Here is a 20,492-nt window from a genome sequence, read left to right on the forward strand (position 1 = left end):
AAGTGTGCTGACCTTTTTGATCTGGCCCTGGAATAATTTCACTTCCACACTTGATGGCTGTAGATTCTTCTTTCCCAAGAACAAGTTCATCAACCATTATTGTATTTGAACTATAACAGTAAGGACAAACAACAAACATATTAATCTTCTACAAGGGACAAAAAAATTAAGCAACTTACAGGCTTAGATGAGCATAAGTTATCACAGGGGAAAAAATGAGCATGCATTATAATAAGCACGTTATTAATTGCCTCACGATCTGATTCATCAGAAGATTAAAATTCATCAATGCTAAGGAGTGGATAGTTCATAATAGGATAAGAAAATGCATGCAGTATGCATAACAACCTGTTTAAATACATGGGAACTGTTGGCAGAAAAAAGAAAAGAGAGAAGGGATGAGGAGAAGAAAAAGTGTATTGCTTTATTAGAATGGGTACATGTTAGTGGTATTTATAGACTTATTAAGTCTATCAAGGAGATTTCTAGAATTTCTTGGAGGATTTGAAATCTCGTAAACCTACAAGATTACATTGCAAGATCTAGAATGTATTGGGGGATTCTTGAATCCTCCTAAATCTACTAGATTACAAAATCAACAATATCTAGAAGACATTTAGAATATAAAGGGGATTCTGGAATCATATAATATGAAAATACTCCAACCACATTCTCTACACTCCTCCTCAACTCTCAAGCTGAAGCATAAATATGACACGTGGCCCAGCTTGTTGAAAGTATCATGCACAGCAGAACGATCAGTCGCCTTGGTGACAATGCCAGCAAACTGATTATCCAAACAAACAAAGGGCATAGTCAACAATTTTGAGGCCAGATCCTCTCTCGCAAAGTAGCAGTCAACTTAACTGTGCTTTGTTCTTTCATGGAAGATGAGATAGGCACCATATTGATGGCAGCTTGATTGTCAAACAATAAGGGGATGGGAGCATGATTAAAAACCCATTTCCTAAAGAAGAGAATAACAAGCAATATAAGTTCATATAGAGCATGATGTATCGCTCAACACTCAGATACAGCCAAGGTATTGAAAACAGTATCGGTCAGTCTATCAAAGATGTAGACCGGCATTGGATGAGACATGCTTGTATTGGCTGAATTTTTTTGCTTGCATAAAAAATTGAAAAAATGAATATCAAGAAAATAGGAAAAGTGTAAAACACCATAGTGTATGACTCTGTGTTTTAACATGTGTTTAACAAAAATGTTGTCTGTGCGCATGACCTATAGAAGGTCAACTAATTAGGCCCTAATCTAACTCAATCAAGCGTCCCCCATCTCTCACTCATATTTGAGTGTTGTAGTCTTGTAGAGAAGAGAATGAGAAGAGTAGATAACAGGGTAAAAGTGCCCCCATCTCTCTTATATTTGAGTGATAAAAATTCAAAAAATACCAAAAGCACCCCAAAAACACTAAGAATTAAGACTAAATACATAAAAAAGACTGAACAGCAAGACTAGGTAGGCCATATGGTCATGGCCCACACACATGTTCGTTAACATTTCCCCTCAAGTTGGAGCATAGATGTCGTCGATGCCAAGCTTGAAATAGATGCGAGTAGAGTGACTACAATTGAGAGCCTCAGCAAACACATCAGCAAGTTGATCTCGAACCAAACATATTGCATTGAGATTTCTCCACTAAAAACCTTCTCGCTTATAAAGTGGCAATCGACTTCAATATGCTTGGTTCTCTCATGATAGACTAGATTGTTCACAATATGGGAGTTTGTTTGATTATCATAAAATAACAACATTGGAAGGTTCACTGCAAAACCCATTTCTTACAACAACTTCTTGATCCACACAAGCTCACACGTGGTATGAACCACCGCCCTATATTCTACGTCAGCACTTGATTGGGCTATAACACTCTACTTTTTTACTTTTCCACATACTTCATCCCATAAACGTGTAGTACCTGGTAATAGATCACCTCTCAATTAGAGAGCATGCCCAATCTACATTAGAATACCCTATAACTTAAAGATGGTTATCCTTGTGTACAAAATTCCCTGGCCTGAAGCTCTCTTGAGATACTACAGATTCCAAACAACTGCATCCCTTTGAGAAATCTATGGAGAGCTCATAAATTGGCTCACCACACTCACAGCATATGATATATCCAGCCAGGTGATAATCAAATATATAAGCTTTCCGACCAATCTTCTATACCTTCCTGGATCTTCAACCATATCTCATTGATCACCAATATGATTCAGATCCATTCGTTTATCAACCAGCTTGGTAGTAAGAAGGCCTGTAATCCAAAACATATTTTCATTGAAACATAAATTCTTTCATTTGATCTAGCAACTTCAATACTAAGAAAATATCACAGATGACCCAGATCTTTTGTTAAAAAGTGTATGAAGATACTTCTTAAGTTCCTCAATCTCTCTACTATTACTCCTTATAACCACAATATCATTAACATATACAACTAGCACAATCAGACATGGGGTGCCTCTTCGCACGAAAACAGAATGATCAGCATGACTTCAAACAAAACCATAGTTCAATACGATCTTACTAAACTTATCAAACCAAGCATGTTGTGACTCCTTCAACCCATAAATTGCTTTTCTCATTTTATATACCTTAGCTGACTCCCCCGAACCTTAGTGGTTGCACCATATAGACCTCTTATTGAGACCACCATAAAGAAAGGTATTTTGACGTCAAGCTGGAAGAGTGGCCAACCATGATTGATAGCCACTAAAAGGATAACATGAATAGAATACAGCTTGGCATCTGGAGAAAAAGTTTTAGTATAATCATAGCCGAGTGTCTGAGTATATCCCTCTTCGACCAAGCGGGCCTTCAATTGTTCAACTGTACCATCAGGCTGAAATTTAATGGTATGCACCTACAGGCAACCAGCAATACGTTTACCATCAGGAAGACTGGTTAGCTCCTAAGTGTTGTTCCGATAAAGGGCAGCCATTTTGTCTTCCATTGCCTACTTCCGCCACTTACGTAACAAGGCTTCTTGCTACGCCTTAGGAACAGAATGAGAAGAGGAAATATACAAAAAGTGGAAGATAACACTGAAAGGAAACATATTTGGAGATGGGATGGTGAGTACACAAACATTTACCTTTCCTCAAAGCAATAGATACATCTCATGATTCAAAAAATATAGGAAGAGACACTAGATCAATAGACTTGAAAGAAATGATGGTGGATGGCACATTATGATTGATCGCATTCTTAAATCATGAGTAGACTTTAAGAGGAGGTACTGCAAGAAAGGACAAACCAATGGAAGGAAGTGATTGAATAGTGTCTTATCCAACAAAATAGGCAAGTCAAGAGATTTATACGTTTTTTAGAAGAATGGAGAGGACTCAAAAAGTTCATATCCATGCACACATCTATAACCCCATTGTGTTCTTAAGGACCCAAGAAAAATACATTTAATTGCTCTCAGATCTAATTTATCATAGCGCGACTACAACTGATGAACAAAGCATACACATCCAAAAACCTAGGGAACCAAAGAAAACAATGGAATCTAAAAATAAACCCCCATGAGGCGATTTACCAATTAAAACAGTTGAGGATATTCGATTTATCAGAAAGCATGTTGTTGGAATTGCATCACTCCAAAAACTTTTGGGAACATTCATATGAATTAATAAAGCACGTGTCACATCAAGCAAGTGACGATTTTTCCGTTCTACAACACTACCTTGTTGTGGAGCCTTTGCACATAATGTTTGATGTAAGATACCATTCTTAGAGAAATACAAGTTAAAAGACTTGGACATGTACTCCCTAGCATTATCTGAACAAAACACAGACACTTTGGAATTAAACTGATTTTGTACTTCCATAAAAAGGGCCTTAGAAACGAAGAACAATTAAGATGTCTTTCATTAAATAAAGCCAAGTCATTTTTAAACAATCATCAACAAATGTAATAAAATACTTATACCCTAACCCACTAGAGGCTCTAATCAGTCCTCACGCTGTTGAGGGTCAAATATTGCATATTAGACCCCAGTTATTACCTGGTTTTATGTATATGATAATGCTTAAACGTGCTGTTTTAATCGTGTTTGTGTTGCAAAGTGAATTTAAGAGCTTAGACTGAAAAGGATGCTAAAGGCATGGATTTGATGCTCAAGAATCACCAAGGCAAGGGACGAATCTTAGAGGACCAAGATTGAAGAATTCACACACCGAAGATCTGAGAAAATCAAGTGATCAACGATAAAGAGGCCTGAAAGTCATCCTGAACGCAAGATCACCGGGTTCCCACCATCCGTTTGGCTCGAAACTTTATATCTGGCCTAAGGACCCTAAATTAACCGTACACGTCGAAATTCAGCCCTTGGATCTTTGTTGAAACATCCCAACAGGCAGATCAGCCACTAAATTACTTATTTGGGGCCCACCTAATATCTGGATATGCTTCAATTTTGGTCTCAACCCCTTAAATTGGATGGAGGAGAGGATGAACGGAGTAGATTTATCAAAAACATCACTATGGGACCCACACACGTGATGCGTGTGCACAGCAGGTGCATGGCCGCACCACACCGGACCAGGACTTTTGGTCAAAGTCAGCTGACCCGACTCCCATCTCTCCTTTCACGCAACGAGCGGACGACCGTCCGCTGTGATTCCTAGTGGGCCACCATCGTCCATCATTTCGACGATCGAGACCAACCATTCGATCCAGGAGGTGGCCACAACCCTAGCCATGGAGTCTTTCTGCTCCCATGCACATGTACACACGAAGATCACCGTCAAAAGCAGGATGAACAGTGGGAAGATTTGATACAATGGGCCGCACCAAAACTCGACCAAAACCACCCCTTCCTAACCGGTTTTTCTAGAGGAAACCAATGGACGGGGTGGATTTCTCTGATGACTTCAATCATGGGCCCCACCGAGAGTCCAGCGCAGCTCCCATGCGCATGGCTTGCGTCCGGAAAACTGGAAATTCTGGTTTGTTGTGGTCCACGATCATCGATCGTTTCGACAATCTGGACCGTCCAAGTGGAGCCCAGGCCAGCCACGACCCCATCCATGAAGATAGAATGGAGTTTGGGACGATCAGTCGTCCCAAAACTCGTTCCAAACATGGTTGTTCCGAGCTGTCGCTGCGCAAACGGGTTTCGCTGTTGCTGCGTAAGCCCCACCACCTGGTGCGTAAACTCTAGCCAACCGACCTCCTTAGGGCTATAAAAGAGAGAGAGAATGGAACGTGAAAGCAATCCTTGGACGGGAGATCTGGACGTGAGGTAAAGAGCACGAGAGAGAGAGAGAGAGAGAGAGAGAGAGAGAGAGAGAGAAGCAGCCGACTGTGGACGGTTCCGGTTTTTTCTTCTTCTTCATTGTTCTTTTTCTTCTTTCCTTTAGATTTTAGTTTGATCATGTCCGTGATCAGCTAAACCTCTTAGCTAGGGCTAAGAGGTGAAGCTTGTAGTGTGATGGGAGACTTTTCTTTATGCCTTTGATTCATGCTTAAGTTGAACTGATTTTGATTCTAGTTTGATTACAAGGAATGTTTTTAGTTGTTAATGGTTTGTTGTGACTTAAATTACAATGGATCTGCAATAGCTCTGAGCATGTCCTTTTCATTATTATGATTGTGAAGTTAGGAAGCCCTGTTGTTCACCATCGTCTCATGGACATGTTTGGATGATAGAAACTTTCCTAACGTTCATAATTCTTTTAGATTGGTTGTGGATTGGCTAAATTTTGTTGTTTGTTTTGTCTCATGGGCATGGTTTCATGATAGAATCAATTCTAATTCTCGTAATTATCTTCTATTGAAAACTAGATCAAAGGAAGTTTAGATTGGTTTTTAATGAAATATTTTCCAACTGGATGAAGATAGGACTCTGATTCTAGTTGTGTTCTTGAATCAAGCATAGATCTCCCTGATTGCTACAAGTGGATCCTTGGCACCCTAGTTTCCCACCTTTGAATTTTACAAGTTTTAGTTTAATAATTCATCATTATTCTCCTACATTCTCTGATTTAGATTACATCTTCTTCTAGTTCTAGTTCTAGTTACTTTCAGAATACATACAATGTTCAGTCCCTGTGGATTCGACCTCAGTCTTACCGAGATTATTACTACATCACAACCCTATCCTTGGGGTGGTGAACACATGCATCTAAATGGATCAAAGAAAAGGAACTAAGCTACACTTTTCCACACGTGGTGGAAAAGCGACTCGATAAAGTTTCCTCAACTCACACACTTCATACTCTTAAACCGACACTGACAACAAGGAATAACACTTTTGAGAGTCTCTAAGGATAGATAACCAGAACGGTAGTGCCACTGGGAAGGAGAGATGCTATTTTGTGCCACTATGCCAACTACTTCACAGTCAAGATAGTACAACCCATCACATGTTCATGTCCTACACCAATTTTCTTCTTTGTCTTTAGATCCTAAAAAACACAATATGAAGGATAGAAGATCACAAAGCATTTAAGAGATTTGGTGAGTTTACTAATAGACATATCGCTTAAAGAAATTTTAGGGACATAAAGAACAAATGACAATGAGGGAGAAGAATTTGGATTAACAATACTCGTTCCACACATTTTGGTTTGTCAACACCATCCATTGAGGAAAAAGCATTGAACGCACCTGTAATATGGTCAAATGCCCCAGAATCAATGACTCATAGAGTAGAGGACTTGGATAGTTATACCCAAAACATTTCATACCTAAGTTCACGAACGTGGCTATAAGAGTGGGAGTAACAACAGATACAGGTTGATTCTTCAATAACATGGAATATTCATCTTCGGTAAGCATACTCGTCTCTCCAAATATACGTGGTTGTTGAGTTGTAGAGGTAAAACTCATAGAATGAGGCCCAATCCTCTCTGCAGTATAAGATGTCTGATTAGCCCAGGCTGGCATCCCGTGGAGAACCCAACACTTCTCAACAGAATGATTAGTAAGCCCACAATGGGGGCACTTCCTACATCCACGATCTCCTCTATTCACCATGACCACCTTGATTACCTCTGCCACCATGACCAAAACCGCTGCCACGTCCAGTAAATGACGCTAAAGCAGAGCTATCATTGACTACACTTGTAGAACCAAATGATATACATTGGAAGTGAGCATATGCTTCATTCAGAGATAACACATCCCTGCCACCCAAGATTTGTGCACGTACTGCCTCATTTTCAAGTTTTAAACCAAATAAGAACTTAGCCACGGGAAACTCCACACACCGTTAACATTGTTTTTCCATATCACTAGTGAGAGGTTGACACACATTTAGTTTCTCACATATTTTGTTAAGTTCTGAATAATATTCCCCCAAAGACTTGTTGGAATGAGAAAATCTCTTCAAACAATTGGTATGTACGAGAGATTTTTTGTCAAACTAATACATCTCTCATAATACATCCCAAACTTCCTTTGCAATATCCAAAAATATTACATTCACACTTACAGATGTTTTCATACTTTTCCGCAGCCATGTCATAATCTGAGCATTCTCCTGGATCCACGGATCATACATGCTATCACTCTCATCCGGCTTCTCCATGGTTAAATATTTTAATTCGCCTTTGGTCATTAAAAACACTTAAATAGATTGAGACCATTGGAAATAATTTGCTCCATTTAATTTTCTAGAGATTATTTGGATCCCTATAAAACCTGATGGATTTATAAATCTAGATTTTGGATCATACTTCACCTCCATTAGAATAAAGAGTTAAGATGAATATCACAATGCTCACAAGCACATGGGTTGACCTTTCACTATAGGAAAACATCCCACTTGCACGCTTCACACAATGTACACACCACACTTAACAAGAACAATCAACCCACACGCCCACACGTTCCAACTGAACACGAGGTAGTGATCATGAATATAGCATACAACGAGAACAACCAGCCCACACATTCCAACCAAAAACAAAAGAGGTGATGATCACAAACATGGCATTCACCCTCTCACACGTGGACCATTAGTTACACAAGCCTGACAGAAAAAAGAAAAGGAAAAAAAAAAAAAACTAAGTTTCTTAAAGAACTCTCAGTACAACAAAGATAGGAAGGACAGAAGAAAAAACAAAGAGAAGAGTTTGTGAGATAGAAAAGCATAAGATGGATTAGATTATGAGTAAATACTCTCTGATATCATGTAGATTAATATAGAAGAGAAAAGAAGAGGAAAGAGGAAGAAAAAGTGTTGTAGACTAGAGAAGAGAATGAGAAGAATAGAGAATAGGGTAAAAATGTCACCCCCTCTCTCTCTTATATTTAACTGATAAAAACCAAAAAAACACGTGAAAGTACCCATAAACGTTAAGAAATAAGACTAAACACATAAATAAGACCTAATATCAAGATGCAGTTCGTTAACATAAAGGATAGATACATCTCAAGCTGTGGGACCAAGGCTCTAAAAAGTATTCCTCTTAGGCTAGACACACCTATCCTCTTCATTCATCTCATTAATCTTGATTTCTTAAGTTACATTTGAATTTGTCAAAATCAAGGAAGCTTCATTAATTTTCAAGAAAACTAGTAGGACATGCTCCTTGCATAAGGCCAAGGGAAAATAGGTGCCCTGTTCCTTCCCTTTTGCATTTCCATGAAACATAAATTTGATTCACTCTTTTAAAACTTTTAAAAATTAAATTTCAAAAAATCTAGTTGGTGAGTATTCTAATCGTCCTTAAACATTGGTATTTGACCACTCATGCATCCATTCATCTAGTTCCTTTCAAGGTTATACATAGGTTTCCACCTACCTTTGTTTATCACTATTGGGTCTAGTTGACAGCTTACACCACTATCGAGTGCGTAGTTATTTGGCCAATTTTCCCATCAATGTTTGGAATCAACATCCCATTGCATTTGGACCTCTATCATGATAATGTAAGTGCCAAACTGCACGTTATGATGAGCCAAAACTGCAAATTAATTAAACAAGGTGAGTTTCCACCACCAAAAGTCAAGGGATAAGAGTGATGATCTTACAAAAGCAAGAACACTCAAAGGTAGCAAGGAGTTTTCCAATACCATCTAGACAGAAAGAACAGCTTTTAGTTTCCACAAAAAATCAGAATGACCTAACACAAGGTGAGAATCACTATAACGCCTTATGACATTTATGCAAAAGCAAATGGAACAAAGAATTACACATTAAATTCTACCCTTCAGCAGATGGTTTGCAGTTTTCTGAGATTTCGATTAAGAAAAATACCTACAGATGTTTAGTACAAATCATCACGGTTGTAGTAGGGTGCATCTAGGACTACTTCAATAAAATGGGTTGTTTCACAACGAACAGTATTACAATCCTACAGTACTATAGGCATATTGTGAAAATTGATATTGTAATGGGATCACACTCCCTGCCTTTCTTACATGCTAGGAATCTGTTGATTGAGAGTCACATTCTTAATGTGCATGGCTCGGTGGTATACAGTCAGCTACTAGTAGGGGTAGCAAAGGGATGGGTTCAGTGCGGGTTGGGTATGCGCCGGGCTAGGTTTGGGTCAGGTCAGGCTTCACACATTCACTAAATGGGACAAGAAGTCAAACCCGAGCTGGACCAACAACCAACGAACCAAGACACGAGTCCAATCCATTTATTAACCAATTCTATAATTAAAGCCCAGCCAAAACAAATTATCCAGCCCAAGCCTTCACTCAATTCAACCTGTTCACTTAGCAGGCCTCATTTTCAGGCCCATTACCACTACTTGAGAGTTTGGGGATTAAAGCTTTTTATTACTATTTATATTCCAAGCCGGTTGGGTCTGGTTGTGTTGAGATTAACCATAAGTAGACCTATTTACTTAACAAGTCTCATTTATGGACAAACCAAATCCAGAACCCATTAAGTAGACGGACTGATCAAACGCACTGTCAGCCCCAGCTATGTGCCTACACATGTTGCCAAAATCTTCAAACAGAACTTTGAGATTATGGATCCAGTCTATCATCAGTGCCTCTCAAATTAATAGGAAGCTTATTTCATCACATAGCTTAAATAATAGAGAAGGGGCACATGATTACTTTCCATGTCCAGTTTATGGTCTAATTGATGGTGTGGCTCTGGCCTTCTAGTCAGGTAATATGTCATTCAGTTTTTTGGCATCTTCTTTGATCCCTTAAAAAGGAGAAACTGACAGCGAAAGAGCTCATTGTCAACAACTAAAAATATTTTTTGCAATTAAAGCAAAAAACTTCAAATTTTGGAGATGCGAAACACTAGATTGAACAACCAAAGAAAACAAATTAGAACAAATGGATAGCAGACCTCATGTTATGAACAATAGCTGAATTTGTGTCCTGAGTCCGTGATATTTTGCACCATGTATGCTTCTCAAGTGAAGAGCTTGTGATTTCAGAAGATATTAGCATCTCATTTGACCTCATCTCAACATCTGAATATCTTGAGTCAGATGGAACTGCAATAAGTGACATTAACATTCATAATCAAAAGGTACCAAAGCTCCACAGTAAGGTGGTTTCAACTCGAGGAAAGATAGATAAGCTTAAGAATATAAACAACAACCATAATTCCATATACCTTCTTTCACATACATTAAGAATAGGAAAATCTGACACTATAAAAAATGACATAAAGTTCGCAACTAGAAACACCCATAAATAGAAGGTCCTCAGAAATGTTGCTGAAGATTAATCACTGACAAAATGTCCATTAAATAGTGGCAATGAATCAATGAGCTCTCAAAAGGGGTAAAGATGCCCAAATGACGTTCTACAGGGATGGCTATGGAAAATTAAGTGTGATTTTGGGGATGAATAAAGACTTGCCTACAGCACCAGAGACAGGACTCTGTACAAATCCAGATCAAATGCCAAATGGTGCAGGATTTAATCAGTTGGGACTTGCAAGTAGGAGAAAACCACGCCTTCCAAACTACTGTATTCACCAAATTTGGATGGTATCTAGTGGAGTCAGCATAGGATATGTAGTGGGAAAGCAACAATTGGCATGGTGGTCAACCACAAACTGTGGTTCACCGGTAGCATACAACCCCTCCCATGAATCTGGAGTATCAAATTTATAACAGGCAACCAATATTTTAAGTATCAACTATATTGGCTGATATATCCCACGATATATCTTGTATCCCACCTGTGCAATACAAAACGCACAAGTAGTGGGATATATCCCACATGTTCGATCCAGTAAGCATTTTCAATTTTTGATCTCTTTTTTTTTCTGTAAATCATGTTAAATCAGTGTCGAATTATTACAAATCCATTATTTTTCATGTTTTGCAAGATTCATGGATTGGGAGCTGCGATTTCGAGATTTGGAGAAGGGCTGAGTTGCAGAAAATTGAAAAAAATCAAATTTTTCCAATTTCTAGCAAATCAGTTGCAATCTTTGTGTCCAAACATAAAATCAAACATGTAACATGATTTCGTGATTCTTCTTTTGCTTTTGAATGTATTACTTGTGTTTCCACACGTCTTCTTACATTTATAAATTATATGAATAGACTTTGAATATACTTGCATCAATTCAATTAGATAGCACATAAATTAGGACCCCATAAAAAGAAAACCTATTATGTGCACTTATTTTTTGTAATGTTTAGATTTGTGTGTATTGATGTCTTTTTTAACAATCACTGAAGTTTCATTAAAAAATTCGACCAATTTCTCATGTCTCCCCATGTTCCAACAACAGCGATACAACCGACATATCCCAAGCGATAACCAATAAGTATCCGTATCCCAATGGTGCAATACGTGACGCGATACCAATATTTCGAACATTGCAGGCAACATGAGTTTTTTCAACACACGTACAGATGAAACTCTAAATGACTGGTTTGTTGGGCTTCAATCCTCATAGAAAGTCAATTATGATTCATCTTGTGAAGATCGTGTGATCCGGATTGCCTCAACCAAGGCCAGTTAAGAGGCATGGCAAACTGCATGATCAACATTTTTCTCTGAAGCTTTATTATGACAATCAGATAGTGATCCACTTCTCCTCTAATCCATTGTATCAGAACTAAACATATGTCATTACATTATCACTTCATGAAGGAGAAGGCAACAGCATAGAAAATGTGAAACCTATATTGAAGATCAGACAATCAACCTGCAAATAATCTTACTACGACTGTTAGGAGAAGCAAACTTGATCAGACTTTTAAGCTGAGCCAAATCAACATCGACACTAGAACACACACACACACACACACACACACACACACACACACACACACACACACACACGGGTCGTGCTCCGGTGGTACTTGTACCACCAGTAGCTTACATTGGCACCAGGCAAATGTGCAGCCTAGCAATGCGTTCACAGAATCCAACCATCCATAAGATGTGCCACCTCCGAAAACCCCTACATCCCAAAAATCAGCCTGATCCAAAACTCAGAAGGTCTACAACACAGGATATATTGAAAAGGAGCGCTGATCATTGATTAGCATGGGGGTCCACCTTGTTGCGCATACATAGGCAAGGACATTCAGACTCTTCATTCAGGCCAGATGAAGGGTCAGGCCAAGATTAAGACCGTTTCGCGACTTAGGTGGGCCCATGTGAAATCAAGGGCGGGCGTTTCCTCCCAGCTCATCCCCTTTGTTGTGCCCTACCTCAGTTGTGTATCGGGCTGATTCTTGGCTCCCAGGTGTTTTATGAGGTGACAAATCTGATAGATGGGTTGGATGGTGTGAATACATATACAAACATACATACATATATATGAGAGATGTTTACACACAACTAATTGTGTGTCCAGCTAGTTGGTGGGTGGGACCCAATCATGGTATTTGTATGCCATATACAAATGGTGTGAATACATATACAAGCATACATACATATATATGAGAGATGCTCACACACAACTAGTTGTACGTCCAACCGGTTGGTGTGTGGGACCCAATCATGGTATTTGTATGCCATCTAACCCTCCGACCATGTTGCCCTTGCAATGAAAATGGGATTCCCCGAAAACCAGGTGGATTCAAACATTAGATGGACCCATATGAATGTAGATGTTTTTGAGTGGTTGTTCATTGTTTTCTATGGTATGGCCCACTTGATAGTTGGATCAACCTGATTTTTGGGGCATCCCATTTTCAAGGTGGGACTACCTTGCTAGATGTGTTCGAGTTATAGAAACACCATGGTGGACCCCACACACCAACTAGTTGTGTGTGAGCCTCTCTCTCTCTCTCTCTCTCTCTCTCTCTCTCTCTCTCTCTCTCTCTCTCTCTCTCTCTCTATAAATATATATATATATATATATATATATCATCTCTAAGCCTTATCCAAGCCAATGTTTACAGTACTGCAAATATCAGCCAATATATTGTGTATCGCAATGCAGCGATACCATATGCCCCTGAAGTCTCTGGAATTCCTCGAATTGTGTAATGTATCGCATGACATCGTGATATATCGTAGATATCACAGCCATTCCTTTGTATAAATTCGATATGGACCGATATCGTACAAAAACTTGGGAAATTTAGGGCTATCTTTAGAAAATTCCCAAAAAAAAAAAAAGAATCCCAGAGAGATAAGAGAATAAAAAAAAGCAAAGAAAGAGAGAGAGTGAAAGAAAAAAAAAAATCATGGGGTGGCACCGACCTCGATGGTGTTTTGACGTGGCAAAGTTCTGCAGACCCCACCATGATGTATGCGTTATATCCGCACCGTCCATCCATTTTGTGAGATCATTTTAAGGCATGAGCCCGAAAATGGAATCAGGCAAATCCAAAGCTCAAGTGGACGACACCACAAAAGGCAGTGAGGATTGAATGCCTACCATTGATATTTTTGTTTTCCCTTCATCCAGGTTTGTGTGACCTTATGTACAAGTTAGATGGCAAATAAGCAGCATGGAGGGCCCTAGGAAGGTTTCAACGGTGAGCGTCATCGTCCCCACTGCTTTCTATGGTGTGGTCCACTTGAGCTTTGGATCTGCCTCATTTTTTCGCTCATGCCCTTAAATGATCTCGCAATATGGATGGTCGGTGTGGATATAACACATGCATCATGGTGGGGCCCACATAACTTTACCATGTCAACACACCACCGAAGCCACACAATCTACAAACTTTTTAGGCTCTTTTCGCATCCCAAGGTGCATTGATGTTTGGCACACGTGTCACCCGATATATGGGTCGGTGACTCAGGTAGGCCTCCACCATGATGTTTATGTGAAATCCAACTTGTTCACCAAGTGTGTCACCCCATGTTAGATCAAGGGCCCAAAAATCAACCCCATCCATGATTTAGGTGGACCACACGATTGGAAACAGTGTACAAGCACTGCTCACCATTCCAACTATTTTCTTGGTGTGGCCCATGTGAATCATTGGGTCCCATTTCTTTATTTTATTGTGGCATCTAATGGTTGGAGTGGATTTTATATAATCATCACAGTGCGCCCTAGAAAAATTAAGGGTGGGAGTCTCTTTACCAATTGTTTCCTTCTGTGTGGCCCACTTGAATCATAGCTCAGCTTGATTTCATAGCCCTAGGCCAAAAGTGAGATTACGTATTTAATGGTCGGAGGGGATTCCACATATTGCATCACAGTGGACCCTGAAAAAATGAAGAGTTGGTGTCCTTGATTTAAGCTAATATTAAAAATAATAATAAATAAATAAATAAACCTTATTTTTATGGGGCCCACCTTGATATGTATGTGAAATATGTATGTGAGATGTGTAATCCCACATTAGGTCCAAGGCCAAAAAATCAAGCTGACTTATGATTCAAGTGGGCCACACAAAAGGAAACAGCTGATAAAGAGACGTCCACCCTTGATTTTTACAGGGCCCGCCGTGATGATTATATAAAATCCACTCCTACCATTAGATGCCACAATAAAATTAGAAATGAGGCCCAAAAATCAGGCCCATTCGTGATTCACATGGGCCACACCAAGGAAAATAGTTTGAAGGGTGAGCATTGACTGTACACTATTTCCAATCATGTGGTCCACCTAAATCACAGATGGGGCTGATTTTTGGGCCTTGGACTTAACATGGGGTGAAGCACTTGGTGAACGGGTTGGATTTCACATAAACATCACAGTGTAGCCCACTTGAGTCGTTGGAATCCCTATTCTTTATTTAAAGGCATGCACAAATTGAACGTGTATGATGCATATGATGCATGTAGAACACTTAAACATGCACTCAGATATTATATGTGTGTCATATATTAACTCATATTACAGCACTTAAATTGTGGAACCATTGTTACTAAGTCATGGTCCCAAAATTGGGTAGTTTGAACAATCCTGACCTTTGCTTCGTGAACACTTGTTTATTGAAACAAGACCATTGGATATTTTTTATTCTTGATTGTCCAAGAAACGTCCACCAAACTCATTATCAAATGAGGAAATAAACCTAATTTTTGGCTTACAAGATTGTTAAGGCATAATATGGACAATTTAATTTCAATTGCTTGTACACCATGTGTGCAATTTAAAATAATAATAATAATAATTGATTGCATTTTCATACATGTCTCCTATGATTTATAAATTATATTAGTTGATTTTGAATATAGTTGCATCACTTTGTTAAACAATGCATAGTTTAGGACCCTATACAAAGGAAACTTGTTATGAGCACTTATTTTTTGTAATATTCGATTTCTAAGTAAGTAACGATGTCTTTTTTAACATTTCCTGAAGTTTCATTCAAAAATTCGACCAATTTTCCAATGCTTCCCAAAAACAAGGAAACATTACGCGATACATCCAATATTTCCCATGCAACAACCAGTATGTTTCCGTATCCCAAGGGTGTGCTACTTCCATCGATGGAGATATTGAAAACATTAATCCCAGCTAACTGGGGTTGGACCGTTGGTTACATGAATCTTGTTCCACCATTCCACTCTATCAAGGACCATACCCCAAACCAAAGCATACGTAATCAAATTTTTCTTACCTCCACCCACGTCTTTTTTGGGCTTCTCCTTAACAAGGTAGTCCATAATGGTAACAGTGGTCGTAACAGCCACTACCATTACCATTATGATATAGGACATAACGGCCGTTACAACGCTTTTTCTTCCTTTTTTTCTTTTTGTCCTCTTTTTTTTTTTTTGTGGGGGGGGGGCGAATATATTATGGGTCAATTTTTCCGTATCAGCCGCTACATACAACTCCATAATGCACAACAATTACCACCATTACCATTGCAGCGTAACAAGAGTTACATAACCATTTTGGAATTCCTTGCCCCTTACCCTTTTAAAGCCTTCAACTTAAACCAACTTATCATCATCTTCACCATTCTACTCTATCAAGGACCATATCCTCAGTTAAACCATAGGCCATCAAATATTTTCTTAATACCTCCACCCACGTCCTTTTCGATTTCCCCTTGCCTTTAGAGCCTTCAACTTGTCTTGAACTCACTCCTTCCAACAGGCGCAAGTTTTTGTCTCCATTGCACATGGCCAACCATCCAAGTCTACCCCTCATATTATTACCTATTGGTGGCTAGTGTTAATCCTAACTTCACTCAAATGTATTCATTTCAAATTCTATCCTTCCTCGTCTTGCAACTTAGCCATCTCAACATCCTCCTTTCAGCTACATTCATCCTACAAACATGTTTTTCCTTGATTGCCCAACATTCTATTCCACATAGCAAGCTAGTCTTATAGCTAACCTATGGAATCTCCGCTTCAATTTGATAGGTATGCGGAAATCACATAAAATTCTAGAGGCACATTTCAACTTCATCCACTTAGCTCTAATTCTATAAGCAAACATCCTTTTCAATCTCTCCTCTCCCATTGATCATAAACCCACGATATTGAAAATCGTCCTTTTGGGATACTTCTCGGTCAGCAATCCTAACTAATTCCTCATTTTCACTCATATTGTTACTAAAATTTGACATCATAAACATTGTTTTAGTTCGACTAGTCTTAAAATCTTTACGGGCTGTTGGAATTGACGTTTCAAATCGGTGTATCAGGTGTTACAGCCTCATATCACACCTATATCAAGTTGTTTCAGGCTAGTGAAGGTCGATACAGCTGTACAATTCATGATAACCTGTACGTATCCAGATATACGTACCAATTTCAGAAAATACTTTAAACCTTGGTTCGGACATACAAAGTCGTATACCGCACATGTTGTCCTACACATGTCATTAGCACACGCTATGCGAGTGTGTAGTGCAAGATTACTTGTATTATCCCTGTTTGTCAAGCACTTGGGATGTGGAGTGGTAGAACATGTGGGGAGCCTAAGATGGTTGGTAACATTATGGCACATGTGCATACTGAATAACATGTGAAACACTTGAAGACTGATGGTGGCACATGTGGGTATTTAACTATGGATGGTTGCACCTGTATAACACTTAGCACATGTGGTGCATGTGCACGGAACATTATGTTCCTACATGCACCATGCAAGACTTTTGCACGTGTAGTCTATCAAGCTTTTGGGCAAGGATAGACTACTTGTGTAACAATCATGGTGGTTGTACATATTGTCCTCATTTTCCTCTTTTGGTATGCAAACGGTGCATGAAACTGCGCACATGCTGTCAATGAAGGATAGTATGTACAGTACATGACTTTTCTTACATCCAAACAGCCCTTAAACTCTAAAGCATCCCTCCATAGTTCTAGCTCTGCGCTTAACCCCTACCTGGTCTCGCCAATCAAAACTTTGTTATCCATAAACAACATGCACCACGGAACCTCTTGCCCCGTTAATTTACCCATGATAATGCAAAAGGATGTCTTGATGCATTCGCCCCACATCCCATATGTGCACGCTACGCACATGTGTACAAGAAAAGGACCACTTTTCCTTTTTAGCCCATCACTACTTTCCATTTCTTTCAAATCTTTACATTATGATTTTTTTTTTTGTTTCATATCTTTATATTAGTCAAGAAGCAATTTTAGATTTTCTTATTTAAGTACTTTCTTATTTAAGTGTTTTCTTAATTACAATGCTTTCTTATTTACCTAGTTTCCTATTTTTCATATCTTGGCTAGCTAGGAATTCTATTTTTAGATTTCATATTTTTTATTGCATATTGTAATGACTAATTATAAATAAGGCCTAGGGTTATAGAATAAGATAAGTTAAATGATATTTCTTTTAAGTAAGTTCTCTTATATCCCTACGGTAGTCGTTGAAGGGGGGAAAGTGATCTCTAGTTTAAGACTATAGGACTGTTGAGCTTGCTCACAGTCTTAAGCATTCAGCTTGAAGATTGTCGAGTCCTTTTTCCACCGTCTCTTTCTTCTTTTCTTGGACCTATTTGCTTCCCCTTTTGGGGTTTGCATTATGTCTGCTCAATGCCATGCTCTGCCAGAGTATCAAGTTACACCTCATAGCCATGGTCTGCTGGAGTATCAAGTAACAGTCTTCCTATTTTCAAATGTTTACTAACAAAGGGGCATTTCATGTCCAAAGCTTTCCAGGATTTCAACAAAGCTCAAACAACCAAATTGCTAGAACAGAAAGCAAAAAAGTTCGCCTCCACACCCTCAAGGAACAAAAACTTGAATAATGCTTCAAACAAACGCCACTCTGTCGCAGATTCAAAGGGTGCGTTTCGATGATCAATTGAAACGAATTGCAAAAACCGAATTGCATGGCGAGAGACTGGCCCATCAAATACCATTAAGATCAACTTGGGAAATGCATTGAATTGCAATTAGGGACTCCTTTAAGAAATAAAGCAATTACAATTCGACTCGAATGTGCATCCAAACCCGCCCCAAACCTAGGCACAAATTCAGCAAAGCTGTAAACGGATTCGAGGAGAAGGGGGAAAGATTGCTGCCAGAATTCATGAAATGCAGTGCAGATTCAAAAGAAGAAACTTCAAAATACGTATATGCATACCGAGTTTTGCCCAGATTTCTTGGTCAGATTTGGTTCCAGAAGATTCTCCAGTTGTCATGGCTTACGAAGAGAAGAGAAGAGAAGAGAAGCGAAGAGGGAGAAGATTATTTCTTTTCTTTTTCTTTTTTATTTCTTGATTGAATTTCAGAGAGACATGAAAGGAGGGAAGGGCTTTACATGAATATGTTAGGCTTGATGGAGAAGGTTGCGTGCCGTGTTCAGTACTAAAACCCCTCCCTCTTAACCGTTCAAAAAATTAGGCGACTTACTTGATACTCTGGCAGAGTATGGTGCTTGATACGCGGGCACTCGTAAATTGCCCATGTTGCATACATTAACTCAAATTAAACCGATAAATTTGGATAACCCAATGTATCTGAGTGAGAGTGCCACAATCATATATGTTGACCAATCCCAACTCCCAATTTGTGGACAGTTATTTGTTGAAATGTCCACCGTTGAATATTTTCATTTATTTTCGGAAAAAGAATCCATGTAGGTATTGAATAAGTGTTGTACCTTATTTTTTACCATTTATAAAATAGCTGATTAGAGAATGACATATGTCATTGCACCAGAAGGCAAAAAAAAAAAAAAGTGTGCAAAAGATTGTCAGAGATATTTGGAGCTTTCAATGGAATCACAGCTTGCGTTGAGATGAATGATAAATGTCACCACATGACAAGGCGCCCAAGAAGTTAAACAGGTAGAAAGTGGTGAAGTAAAAAAAGACACTTAAAAGAACACAAAGAAATAAAAGTATCTAAAAAATTGACGAGGCAAACATTTAGTTGCCACAACTGCTCAATTAATAACAAAAACGAATATCTGGAAGCTTATAAATAGAATGGTAAATCAACCGAACAAATTGTTGCTCAATTAATAACAAAAACGAATATCTGGAAGCTTATAAATAGAATGGTAAATCAATCGAACAAATTGTCTCGTACCAATCAAACAAACTGATCACTTTGTCTTTCCTTATCATATCTTTAACTCTATCTTATCAGTAGTGATAATCTTTAGTGCTAATCTTTAACTACAATTCAAGTATACACTCTTACACTTTACTAGTTCTGCTTTAATACAAACAATTCTTCATTTAGAAAAGTTCCTTGTAGTCTTGCCCTGTGGTCGATTGTAAGTATTCCATTTCTATGTGATTGTTTCTAATTGTCCGGTATACTAAAAGTCTTTTCGTACGAAAGGCAAAGTGCAACCATCTTCGGTAAAAGAATCTCACCCTTTAACAATCGCTTGATTATCTTGTAACAATCTTGTGCGAGTTGCTGAGTAGGCAACCGATCTTCTCAGGTCTCGATCATATACGTTCACTTCGACATATCTCACTATCTTGCCGCTTGTGGTCAAAGTTGTTCAGCTAAAACTTGGTGTGGCCTACCTGAGTTTTGGATGCGGCTAAAACTTGGTCTAACCCTTCATCCAAGTGGGACACACATAATGGATGGGCTGGATTTTTGAACCACATCTCGGTGGGTCCAATAAATGATTATGAATGTTTTAATGGAAGGGTAACCCCTCTCAACTATTGTATGTGGTGTGGCCAACCCAAATCATGAATTGACTTTA

At 38.8% G+C, this 20,492-nt stretch overlaps 1 protein-coding gene across 4 annotated transcripts in view; it reads right to left on the reverse strand.

Annotated features, from left to right (window-relative positions):
- Positions 1 to 19,127, reverse strand: part of LOC131237419 (uncharacterized) — a 148,432-nt gene extending 129,305 nt beyond the window's left edge. Inside the window, exons 1-3 of one of the 4 annotated variants that reach the window (XM_058235164.1) lie at positions 18,903 to 19,127; positions 10,299 to 10,449; positions 13 to 110 (exon numbers count right to left, since the gene is read on the reverse strand). In XM_058235164.1, coding sequence (XP_058091147.1) covers positions 13 to 110; positions 10,299 to 10,449; positions 18,903 to 18,960 — 307 coding nt within the window. In that variant the 5' untranslated portion in view covers positions 18,961 to 19,127. The remainder of the gene's footprint in view (positions 1 to 12; positions 111 to 10,298; positions 10,450 to 18,902) is intronic. The other 3 variants (XM_058235165.1, XM_058235166.1, XM_058235167.1) reach the window with 3 other exon arrangements.
- Between the last annotated feature and the right edge of the window lie 1,365 nt (positions 19,128 to 20,492).

Source organism: Magnolia sinica, chromosome 2 (assembly GCF_029962835.1).
Source record: "Magnolia sinica isolate HGM2019 chromosome 2, MsV1, whole genome shotgun sequence".
In the NCBI taxonomy this organism is placed as follows: domain Eukaryota; kingdom Viridiplantae; phylum Streptophyta; class Magnoliopsida; order Magnoliales; family Magnoliaceae; genus Magnolia; species Magnolia sinica.